This window comes from Apaloderma vittatum, unplaced genomic scaffold (genome assembly GCF_000703405.1).
Source record: "Apaloderma vittatum isolate BGI_N311 unplaced genomic scaffold, ASM70340v1 scaffold3426, whole genome shotgun sequence".
NCBI classification, from domain to species: domain Eukaryota; kingdom Metazoa; phylum Chordata; class Aves; order Trogoniformes; family Trogonidae; genus Apaloderma; species Apaloderma vittatum.
In genome coordinates, this window is record NW_009719923.1 from 27,127 (window position 1) to 39,385 (window position 12,259).

The following is a 12,259-nucleotide window of genomic DNA, read 5'->3' on the forward strand; positions in this document are numbered from 1 at the left end:
TGCTCCAAATTTTGTTGAATCTAGATAAAAGTCATAAGAAAGCTGTATTCTACAAACCAAGTCCTTTGTAATAGCCTTCCTCTCTTCTAGCTATGATTTACATGACTATCATGTCAATTTTCAACTGTTACATTCATGTAACTTGCTTTGAAGGGAGAACTGATAAAGCAAGTCCAGTTGTCTCTCCTGGCAACCTATTTTTGCAAGGAAAATGTGCCTTTCTAATACAGTGTTTTTGTGCAGATCAAATGCTGGCATTCTCTGAGGCTTTGAAAAACATTTGGGGAAAATATTACAACAGAGGAGTCACCTCTGCTAGTTACAAGCCAGTTTTCTTTTTGTTTTCCAAGTCAGGATTGAATGATTCAGAAGGAATAGCTTCAGACTGCATTTAATTTACCTTTTTGATTCCATAATAAAAATATGACATCCAGGAATGACGGGTAGAAACTATTGTCGGTCTACTTAAATAGTTGATTCTAAGTGTCTTCCCTCTGTATCATCGTCATATGAAATGGATGAAGATCAGAAACGTTACCATTACTCTCAGGTGACAAATGTAATTTTGTCAAAATGGTATTTTTTTGTCCTTTAATTACTAATAGAAAATGCACAGTCAGAACAAAACATTACAGAAGAATGAAAATGGTATTTTTACCATTTTTAACCATTACTCTTCTACTATTTCCTAGCTTTTCGTAGCATTTAGTAATTCGCTCCATAGTCAGATTACCCAATGGGAAGATATAGTGTCTTTATCAACTGCAGAAGAATTCAGCACACTCTGAATTTTTTCAGGCTTCTGGAATCAAGATTAGCATGAATGTGACTTAAACAGCACATTAGCATGGTCCTTCTAATGACTTTATATAATGTATTTTTTCTCCTTTTTGCACAGTCTACGTAACTACTGCAAAGATACCTGGAAAAGGAGGGATGCTAAGAAAATTACATTATCTCTGTTAAGATGCAATCTGCACTGGCACAAGGAATCATACTAGGCTATGATGAGTTGCATTAATTGCTGTGACACACAATACAATGTTGTGATCAGTTTGGGCAAGGACCTGTCCTGCTTAGCAACTCCATCAGCCACCCATGGCTAAAACAAATATATAAGTTAGCATTACTCAACATAATTCTCACAGGCATAAGATAACATTAGAGGGAAGTGAAACCTTAATCCACCCATTCTTATTTCTGATGCCAGATCTGAACAAAGTGATGTATTTTGAAAAGACTTTTCCAGACCATTTATTTAGTGACTTATACTTTATTAGTTCTATACATTTCTGGGTGGTATTGTCAAGTGAAAAAATGTCAAGACGTAATTCAGTCTTCTTAAGATGTAGCATCAGCATGACATACTAAAAAGCCTTTAGTAAGAGCAGTAGTTACAATATAGTGTCCTATCAAATAAGTTATTTATCCTTCCTATTTATCTCTGTTGTGATGTCCTTTCATTGCCAATCTGAAGGCAGTTTGTAATGATCTTTCTAACAGTCATATAAAATAATAAACTCTGAAGCCTCACCTCAGACTCTTAGCGCAGATATTTGTAAAAAAATGACAGTAAATAGCAAGTAGAATTATTATTGCTGCCAAGCATAAGCATCCTTGTTATACGTAGTTTAATTATCCCTTCCTGCTGTGATATCCTTTTAGGTTATACATATTATAAAGTAGAAAGTATATAAAAATCATAAATATTACACCAGGACAAAGCTATATCGGCATTCAGTCAATCCATCTTGTGGTGGAAGTAAAGGTTGGAGGTCATCTAGGGCACAGTGATCATGAGATGACTGAGTTTTCAATCCTGGGTAAAATACAGAGGGGAGTTAGTAAAATTGCCACCCTAGGCTTCTGGAGGGCAAACTTTGGCCTGTTCAGGAGACTGAATGACAAAGTTCCTTGGGAGGCTGCCCTGAAGGATATGGGAGTCCAGGAAGGCTGGACATACTTCAAGAGGAAAGTCTTAAAGGTGCAGAAGGAAGTCATTCCCATGTGCCGGAAAATGAGTCGGCGGGGAAGGGGACTGGCCTGGCTAAACAGGGACCTGTGGCTGTAAATCAAGAGTTAAAGGAGAGTGTACAACTTTTGGAAGAGGGAGCAGGTCTCTTATGAAGACTATAAAGATGTAGTGCAGTTTTGCAGGGAGAAAATTAGGAGAGCCGAAGCCCAGCTAGAGCTCAAACTAACTACCGCTGTTAAGGATAACAAAAAAAATTTCTATAAATTCATTAACAACAAAAGAAGGATTAGGGAAAATCTTCATCCTTTATTGAATGCGGAGGGTAACTTAGTAACAAGGGATGAGGATAAGGCTGAGATGCTCAACGCTTACTTTGCCTTGGTCTTGAGCAGTGAAACCAGCTGTCTCCTGGTTACCCAGCCTCATGAGCTAGGAGACAGGGAGGAGATGCAGCATAAGGTTATCATAATTAAAAAGGAAGTGGTCAGTGACCTGCTACGCTACTTGGATGCACACACGTCTATGGGACTGGATGGGTTACACCCAAGGGTGCTAAAAGAATTGGCAGACGTGCTTGCCAAGACACTATCTATAATTTACCTGAAGTCCTGGTTAGCTGGGGAGGTCCCATTGGACTGGAGGGTAGCAAACATAACGCCCATCTACAAGAAAGGTAGAAAGGAGGACCCAGAAAACTATAGACCTGTCAGCCTGACCTCGGTACCAGGAAAGGTCATGGAGCAGATCATCTCAAGTGTTATCACATGCCAATTAAAGGACAACCAGGCAATCAGGCCCAGTCAGCATGGATTTATGAAAGGTAGGTCCTGCTTGACAAATCTATTATCCTCCTATGACAAGGTGGTCTGGTTACTGGACAAGGGAAAGGCAGTGGATATCATCTATCTAGACTTTCGAAAAGCATTCGACACTGTTCCAGGCAGAATACTCATAAAAAAACTGGCAGCTCATGGCCTAGATGAGCATACAATCTGCTGGATAAAGCACTGGTTGGATGGACGGGACCAAAGAGTGGTCATCAATGGAGTTAAATCCAGCTGGTGGCCAGTCACAAGTGTTGTTCCACAGGGCTCAGTGTTGGGACCGTTTCTGTTCAACATCTTTATCGATGACCTTGATAAGGACATTGCAGGTATCATCAATAAGTTCGCAGATGACACCAAGTTGAGTAGGAGTGTTGATCTGCACAAGGATAAGGATGCTCTACAGAGAGTCTTGGATAGATTTTGTTAATGATACGAGATTCAACAAGGCCAAGGGTCAGGTCCTACACTTGGTCCACAACAACCCCGTACAACACTACAGGCTTGGGGATGTGTGGCTGGAAAGCTGTCTGGCAGAAAGGGACTAGGGGGTTCTAACCGACAAGCGTCTGAATATGAGCCAGCAGTGTGCCCAGGTGGCCAAGAAGGCCAAAGGCATCCTGGCTTGTACTAGAGTGTGACCAGCAGGAGTAGGGAGGTGATTGTCGCCCTGTACTAAGCAAGGATGAGGCCTCACCTTCAGTATTGTGCTCAGTTTTGGGCACCTTAATACAAGAGAGATGTCGAGGTGCTGGAGTGAGTGCAGAGGAGGGCAACAAAGCTGGTGAAGGGCCTGGAAAATAAATCTTATGAAGAGTGACTGAAGGAGCTGAGGCTGTTTAGTTTGAAGAAGAGAAGACTGAGGGGAGACCTCATCACTCTCTACAACTACCTGAAATGACATTGTATAGAGGTTGGAGCTGGTCTCTTCTCACAGGTAATTGGTAGTAAAACTAGAGGGAATGGCCACAAGCTGCAACAAGGTAGATTTAGGCTGCATGTTAGGAAAAAAATTTTCACAGAAAGAGTAGTCAGACACTGGAATAGGGTGCCCAGGGAGGTGGTTGAGTCACTTTCCCTGGAGGTGTTTAAACCTCATTTAGATGTAGTATTGGGGGATATGGTTTAGAAGTGGACTCTTAAGAGTAGGGTTAATGGTTGGACTTGATGATCCCAAGGGTCTTTTCCAGCCTGAATGTTTCTATGATTCTATGATTCTGTCTGAGGAACTGACAGAGCTGAACCTTTGGGGTCATCAAATCTGCTGTTTGTTGTGAGCTGCATGATCATATGGATTCCATAGGCCAGGATCCACAGTAGAACTATAGATGTCACTAAGCCCATCCAGATTCCAGGAGTGAAGAAACCTGTACAGTCACTTGCATAGGAAAACTGGTTGTTTTCAATGTTGAAGCCTTGCATCTGAAAATGAAGAAAGGTAGATAGATGAGTGCAATTAAGCATGGAGCGTAGGCCCTACTTTCAGGATATTTGAGGTAATTATAAAAAACACACCTGTTAATTACAACTCACACTTTGCCCCTTAGAAAAGAATGAGAACCAAACTCTCTGCTTAAGAATTTTTCAGGTCCCCTTTTTACCCGGAAAATTAAAGATGCAGAAGTAGGTTTCCCACTTCAGAACATCATGTTACTTTTGGAATTAAAGTCCCAAAGGTGACATGTGATCAGTGCTGCTCAGTGACCATTTAAGAATGAAGAAACTCAAAATGCTCAAAGGTATGAGAATTAAGGCCTTCCCAGATAATGAGATGTGTTGAAATATCCTGAGATATTTAGATAACTCCTTGACAACACCTCCTGAAACGCACTTTAAAATGCATCTAATGACAATGACCTTTTTGGCTGAGTTTTAGTGGAAGTTCAAAGAGAAAGCAGTTGTGAAATTTCTTCCCCCTTCCTTAGACATCAGAGACTCAAAACAGGTGAGAGGGTTTGCTCCACTGAGGTGTGGGCTCTGTGCTGTCTATTAACATATGAAAACCACATAAGCTTTTCCAGCAGTTAGAGAAATATTTCTCCTTTAACCAGATTTTCAAGGTCTGCCACTGACTGAGCTCTTAGCATATTATTTTCCCCAGAAAAATCAACTAATTTGGGAACCTAGATTCTGCCTAGCCCTCAGTTTTGCAGATGGTATCAACAAATTGAATGCCTTTGAGACCACTATCCTTCTAAAAAAAATCGTTAAAACCAATCATTGGACTAGAAAACTATGAAAAAAGTGACTACATGCCACCCCTCTCCACACACACATAATAGCATAAGCACCAATTGCTTCATAATAAAGGAAATGTAACTGTTGGAAGAAAATGGAGGAAGGAAAGAATTAATCTGATCTATCTTTGAGTCTTTCTTCAATAATTTTGTAAAGAAAAATGAAAACTAGGATCCTTAGGTATTTGCAGATTCTTTGAAATGAGTGTGTAAGGAAAGCACCCAACATCATAATTCGATAGTAAAGAAATGAGACCTTGACTCTATTATCTACAAAATATTATGTAACAAAATAAAAAAGGATTATTTTATTTAAATCACTTGCCTCATGAGGCAATAAGCAAGGAAGCAGAAGGTCATGGAATTCTACTTTTCTATGTTCCTACTCTATAGCTACTCCATGCTTTATAATAAACTTAATGGAAAGCTTTGTATCTACACAGCTTTTTACACCTGGATAAGGTGTTTGTACAGACATTGAAGAAATTATTTTGTGGATTGTATACCATGCTACACCAATAAGGAGTCTGGGTTTGAATTTGTTCATGGCTCAGACATCAAAAGCTAATCTACATGTAATATATGTGTTAAGACCAATATCTATATCTTCCAGAATACTGATTAATAAAACTAATATCATATGCAGAACTAAGGGCTATTTAGGTACTGTGGATGTGTGATAATTTTAGCAGTTCACGTTTTTCTGGGCCTCTTGGAAGAATCTTTCCAAGTCAGACACTGGTAGCTAACCTGTAAAGATTGCCTGCTTTCACTATAGGCAGACTTCTGATTAAAGAAGGATTAGAGAAAATAAGCTTTTGGGTTGGATGACTCTTTGCACAATTTTAGAGAATACGGGTGATTACCAAAGCCTTTGCTTGTTAAACCACTGCTTTGACAACAGATGAGAATGTGATGAAATGTAGTCAGAAAGACTTATTTACAATAAAAATAGAAAGCAGCTGATGATTTATGTCACTTACATTCAAAAAAAATGGATTGAAATTCTGGAAAATAATGCACACTTTTTACCACACTTACAAGAACTCTCTGAAGCACTTAACAGGTATATTTGGTTTAAAAAGGCTTTACCACTCCAGATTTAGAGTCAGAAATACTGAATTTTATTATGTCAATCCTATTGTGTTGGATTTTGGGTGGGTTTTTTTGAAGCAGGATTATGCTTACTAAATCTTTGAGCTGAAAGCTTTAATTGTACATTCTTAAAATATTAGGTATACTTTAAGGCAGGAGATAAAGTATATGCAGGGTTCTTTTATTGTTTTTCTGAAGCTTTATCATTTCTGTGGGGGTGTTAGATCCTAGGTAGGAGATTAAAATATGAATCCTAGGAGCATTTCTACCTATAGAAAAGTTAAAAATACTTACATGTGGTTCTCTAATTTTTATGAATGTTAAAGTCTTTTGCATACAGGCCTCTGTACTGAGGAAGTTTTAATTTTAGTGTGTGGACCAGCATCATTTGTCTTGGTAACACTCGTCTGCATTTACTGTTAATTTTAAAATATTTTTTTGGAATAGAGTTTTTTCACAATTTGACCTTTGACAAAGCCTTCAAAGTAAAATCCGCTGTCTTCATGGCTCTTAAGTGTACAGCAATCATCTAGTTTTTGAACTTAGCAATATCTTAGCTACACAGTATCATGATATTCTTGATTTTAAAGTTTTTGGAAGTTCTTCTTAGAAACAAAGGAGCTTCTAAACCACTATGACATATACCAAAGAAAACCAGTGATTTTAGTGGCAGCCTCCTCTTTAACTTCATGGATAACACTTAGAATCTCAAAAGGATAAAAGCATCATGGTAGAACAACCATTCCTGTAACAACAACAACAAAACAAACAAAAAAAAAATACCAAAACCAGATCGATTTGGGTACTGCATACAGCTATGAGTGGTGACACCTATGGGCATGCCTAGACAGCATTCCACAGAGGTTCTTTAGGTGATAGAAACCGAGCTAGCTCCAGGACTAAAATAAAAGGCTGCACCAGTTCAGCCTTGCCTTGGAACAAGCTATACAAGGCTTCACTATGCAGATGCCATGTCCCTTTAACACAGTGATACTGTTTTCAGGGACCAACCCTGCAAGGTGCAATTGTACCAGCTAGATTGGCATTGGATTCTGACTTCTAATTTGTTGCATGACATGGACAGGAAAATCAATCATGTTACTCAGTTTCAGCAACTAGGTTTTGTGCTGACTTCAACCACTGAACACATTCCATGTGCATTTTTTACCATGCAACAAAGCCTGGAGTTTCTAAACCTGATTCTAGGACAGAGACTGATACTGAGATCAATCTGATTCCACTATTTATCAGTAGAAGATATTGGGAAAAGTGTGATCTAGTTCAGATAAAACTTCGAAATGAGCACAGAAAGGTGACTTTCTGTTTTCTCACACAACAAAAAAGATCAAAATAAGACTTTTCAAGTTGTCTTCCATGCTTAGGACTTGATCAGAGAAAAAGGCGTTTCCCAAGAGGAACTGGATGTTCTGTTGTCAGAACAGCGGAAGCAGCTGCTGCTCCAAATCAATAAGGAAGGTGGGAAACCTACTACTACTCTTGATCAAGACTCCAATGAAAGGAAGCTCACTAAGGCTGGAGCAAGGCCTCTCTCTAAGCTTTGGCAAGGCAGCAGTATCAATGTAGATAGAAATTCAAGGAAAAGATACATTTTAAGCGGGCACTTTGTATTTTTACAGCCTACAGCAAAGTCCAGCTTCAAAGACTTGACTAGGTAAAGTACAGCAGTGTGCACTTACGTATTTTTTAACATAAAAAATTACCATGGGGGCAACCTTCACAATATCAGTGTGTATTGCTACATTGCTTCTCAAAAAAAGCTGTTGACTTGATCCTGGAATTTGTGGAAAATACATCTCAGCAACAATGCTGTTCCTTTGAGATTTCCATTGTTTAAACAGAAATGTCAAATCTGGACTCAGATTATTGAGATTTGGTTTGTTATTGAAAACATAAATATAATTATATCAGCATTTGTATCCAGTTATCATGGGGTTAGCTCATCTTTGACAAATAGAGCCCAGTTTGGAATTATTTCTATAATTTCCCTGATCTCTTTAATCAAAGAGAACCCTTAGTGTGATATAGTTTTAAGATGTAAATTTTCATGTGTTTCTCCAAAGCCAAGATCAATGCTCAAAATAATAAAGATGCAGTCATCTACACCTTACATTTGTAGTCTGTATTATTGGACTAAATACACAGAAAATATAAGCCTTATTAAAAAAAACCAAAAAAAAACCAAAAAAAAACCACAACCCAGCTACTTTCCTTCTGGACCATGCAGGACTAGTATTGCTCCTGACTAAAGTCCATTAAGTGGACCTTCTATTAAATCTAATTGCATTGGACTTTCTATCTGTCTGTGGTAGTACGGACCGTCTATGTCACTGAAAGCTCTATTTTCCTAGGTAAATGAAGTGCAAAGCAATCAAATAAAAACAAAATAAGGAGCATAAAACCACCCACCTAAGAGGCCCATGTTTCCAAGAACAGCCCAATTCATTAAACTGGCATTAGTCATTCTTTGCCTGATTAAGAGCATTTGAGTTTTTCTTTTCTGTGAAAAACTTCATAGCTTTTTTTTTCAAAGCTGTTCTTACTCTTTGGCAACTGCCATCTTTTTTACCCCTTTATTGAGTAAACCATCTAGGGCGAATAGGTTTTGTTTTACATTTTCCCCTCAGGCTGCAATGAAAGTAAGGGCATTATGAATGTGTGTGTCATTCTGCACCTACAGTATCAAGTAATAGTTCTTGGAATTATCTCTGAAATGGCAATGTGTACTCACTTGCAACCTGGAGATGAAAACATCCCACTTTTTTGCCTCATTGTTGGATGGAATCAGCCTTGCAGGATAGAGATCGCTTGTTCCCACCAGCTGACAATGAAATGAATACTCTGCAGGAGCAGAGATGGCAGAAACGTTAAATTTAGCAAAGATTCCTCCATCTTGTACAATCTCAACTGAATCTAAAGTGGACCAATTTCTAGCCGAGCCTCCATAGAATTTGTTGGTCATTAAAAACCTAGAAAGACAATGGAGGGAACAGAAAGAAAAAGTTAATATTAATCTGATCAAGTACTGGTGAAAGATAAAGGTTCACTATTCTGAGCTGCAAACATCATAGTTGGTATCTTAGCTTGACCTTCCATGTCAGTAGGATTGTTCATAAGTAAAGAAGCTCTATGAATGTGCTTTTACTACTTCTTAAAGTTTCACCTCACAAACACAGCTTTCTACATCTATGGCAAGCAAGGAGAAAATGCAATTTTATTGTTCAAGGGCCTCTACCAGTGCAGTATTTCATCAGTTACAACAGTTTATAATCAGAGGAGCAGAACCTGAGAGACTTTCAGTAGGCCTGCAGTGGGCCTCAATAAATATTTTATGGGATTTTTTGAAAATTGCTTTTATGATAGGTATAGGCATGATAACCATTCTCATTTATCACTGCAATTCTTCCTTGGCTCAGATGCTTAAATGGCAATTTCCTTTGTAAATGTCTGAATTTGCAATACAGGACAGAGTTTTCTCTAACTGGAGGGTGGGGAAAGGTCGTCAGTCCTAGTTTCTCAATTTGCAGTGGGCTAGGCAAAATTAAATATTTTCTCACTTTGAAAAGGTTTGTGCATGTGTGCTATTGCAGCAGTTTCCAGTAGTTTATAATGATGGGATTTATATGTACGTTAACTACCACCACAGTTTGAACACCTCCCAGGTGTTCTGAAACAGAAATAACTGAGAACCTTTTGATCGTTTACGTATCAGGGCTATGTCCTAGTCTTTATCACTTTTTACTCAGTTACTTTTATGTTATATCATAAAGAAATTATAAACTTTTCTCCTTATTGTATGTTGCTAAATACTTTAGCACTATTTGATCTATGTATGTATCGCTCCATGTAGTTTGCAGATTTTTTTTGCTTATTGTTAAGCACAAGGAATTTCAAAGGTGAATCTTTTAGCAATAAGTGAGACTTGCAACAAAATGGAATATTCTAATAAATATATCTACAATAGGTAACATTGTATTTGGATTTTAAAGTTTGGAGTAATACTTAGGGGCAGTTATGACAGGTTTGAAAAATGAGCTGTCATCTATAAATGTGGCACAATATAGAATATCTTAGTTTCTACAGTGTAAATGTATACATAGATAGAATATTCTCTGTTTTAGAATATCACTTCTTTGTTCAAATCAGTTGCTTTCAACAGCATGTCATGCACACAACATAGAGTCTAAACTTGACACAAACAACACTCCTTAGGAGGAACATACAAAATTCGGCAGGTTGCTAGAGTAATTGAGCCTTTTTTTATTTTTTAAATAATAATCTCTGGCATTTGATTCATATAATTTCATCATCCTCAAGAGCTGCAAAATGCTCAGAAAGAATTTTAGAACACAAAGTGTCATTCAGGCGAGAAAAGGATGTTTTGTGCTGTGGCATTCCTTGTGGTTTGACACTAAATATCTCTTTCCATACAACATTCAGATGTAAGCAGCAGTGAAAGAGAGGAAGAAACATGTGAACTTCATCTAGCACACATTCATAAATATTTATAGAAAATATTTTCTTGTTACAAGGATAATCTTGCAAACATAAAACACGTATTAGCCTAGATATTAATTGCTAGAAGAAAACACATTCACAAATATTTATAGAAAATATTTTCTTGTTACAGGGATAATCTTGCAAACATAAAACATGTATTAGCCTAGATATTAATTGCTAGAAGAAAGGAAACTTTTCCTGATATACAGCACAGTCTGAACAGAATTTCCAGGGTGTCTCAGTAGCAATGCTATAGGCACTAACTGAAGGCCAGTAATAAGCACAATAATAAGCACACAAATATTTATAGAAAATATTTTCTTGTTACAGGGATAATCTTGCAAACATAAAACATGTATTAGCCTAGATATTAATTGCTAGAAGAAAGGAAACTTTTCCTGATATACAGCACAGTCTGAACAGAATTTCCAGGGTGTCTCAGTAGCAATGCTATAGGCACTAACTGAAGGCCAGTAATAAGCACAATAATAAGCACAGAGAACTTTATTTAAATGTTTGTGCCAACCACAGTTGCTAGGTGTGCTTTGTACTTTCGCTGAGAAGATAAGTTGCAATTAAGGAAATTCTTTGGAGATTTACCATATGAACAAACAAGTTTTATAAGACTGTGTTTGTGAGCACAAACTAAGGTGACCTCCAAGAGAATGTTGTCTTTTCATGATATACTAGAAACTAAAATTTTGTGTTACTTGAAGGTTTATGAGGATTAAGACTCTAATTAGCGAACTAGTTGAGCATGATTAGCTTAATAATACAGGCTTTTACTCTTAGAATTTTTCCAAACAACTGATAGTAAACAGCCTTCAACAAGCACACACTTAACTGAAAACTGATACAACGACAATTCATTAAGTTGCAGAAGAGATATTTAAAAAAAAAAAAAAGGCATTCTGGGGTATATTAGAAGGGGTGTAGTTAGTAGGTTGAGAGAGGTCCTCTTGCCCCTCTACTCTGCCCTGGTGAGGCTACATCTGGAATATTGTGTCCAGTTCTGGGCCCCTCAGCTCAAGAGAGACAGGGAACTGCTTGAGAGAGTCCAGCGCAGAGCCACAGAGATGATGAAGGGAGTGGAACATCTCCCTTATGAGGAAAGGCTGAAGGAGCTGGGTCTCTTCAGCTTGGAGGAGGCTGAGGGGTAACCTCATAAATGTTTATAAATACATGAAGGGGGAGTGTCAGGAGGACCGAGCCAGGCTCTTTACAGTGATGTCCAATGACAAGGGGCAATGGGTTCAAGCTGGAACACAGGAGGTTCCACAAAAACATTAGAAAACACTTTTTCACTGTGAGGGTGACAGAGCACTGGCACAGGCTGCCCAGGGAGGTTGTGGAGTCTCCTTCTCTGCAGATTTTCAAAACCCACCTGGATATGTTCCTGTGTGACCTACTGTAGGTGATCCTGCTCTGTCAGGGGGGCTGGACTAGATGATCTTTTGAGGTCCCTTCCAACCCCTGACATTCTGTGATTCTGTGATTCTGTGATTCTGTGATTCTGTGATTCTGTGATTCTGTGATTTAGTTTAATATTTTCTCAGATGAGGAGATAGCAAATAGAATGAGCACCATATAGTGAATTAATGGCAAGGGAA

General features: G+C 38.2%; 1 protein-coding gene across 1 annotated transcript in view; it reads right to left on the bottom strand.

The window, feature by feature from the left end:
- Nucleotides 1-4,008: 4,008 nt before the first annotated feature.
- LOC104275003 (V-type proton ATPase subunit S1-like) overlaps nt 4,009-12,259 on the bottom strand; it is a 16,383-nt gene continuing 8,132 nt past the window's right edge. The window contains exons 4-5 of the mRNA XM_009870825.1: nt 8,881-9,118; nt 4,009-4,221 (exon numbers count right to left, since the gene is read on the bottom strand). Of these exons, the coding sequence (XP_009869127.1) occupies nt 4,009-4,221; nt 8,881-9,118 (451 nt within the window). The remainder of the gene's footprint in view (nt 4,222-8,880; nt 9,119-12,259) is intronic.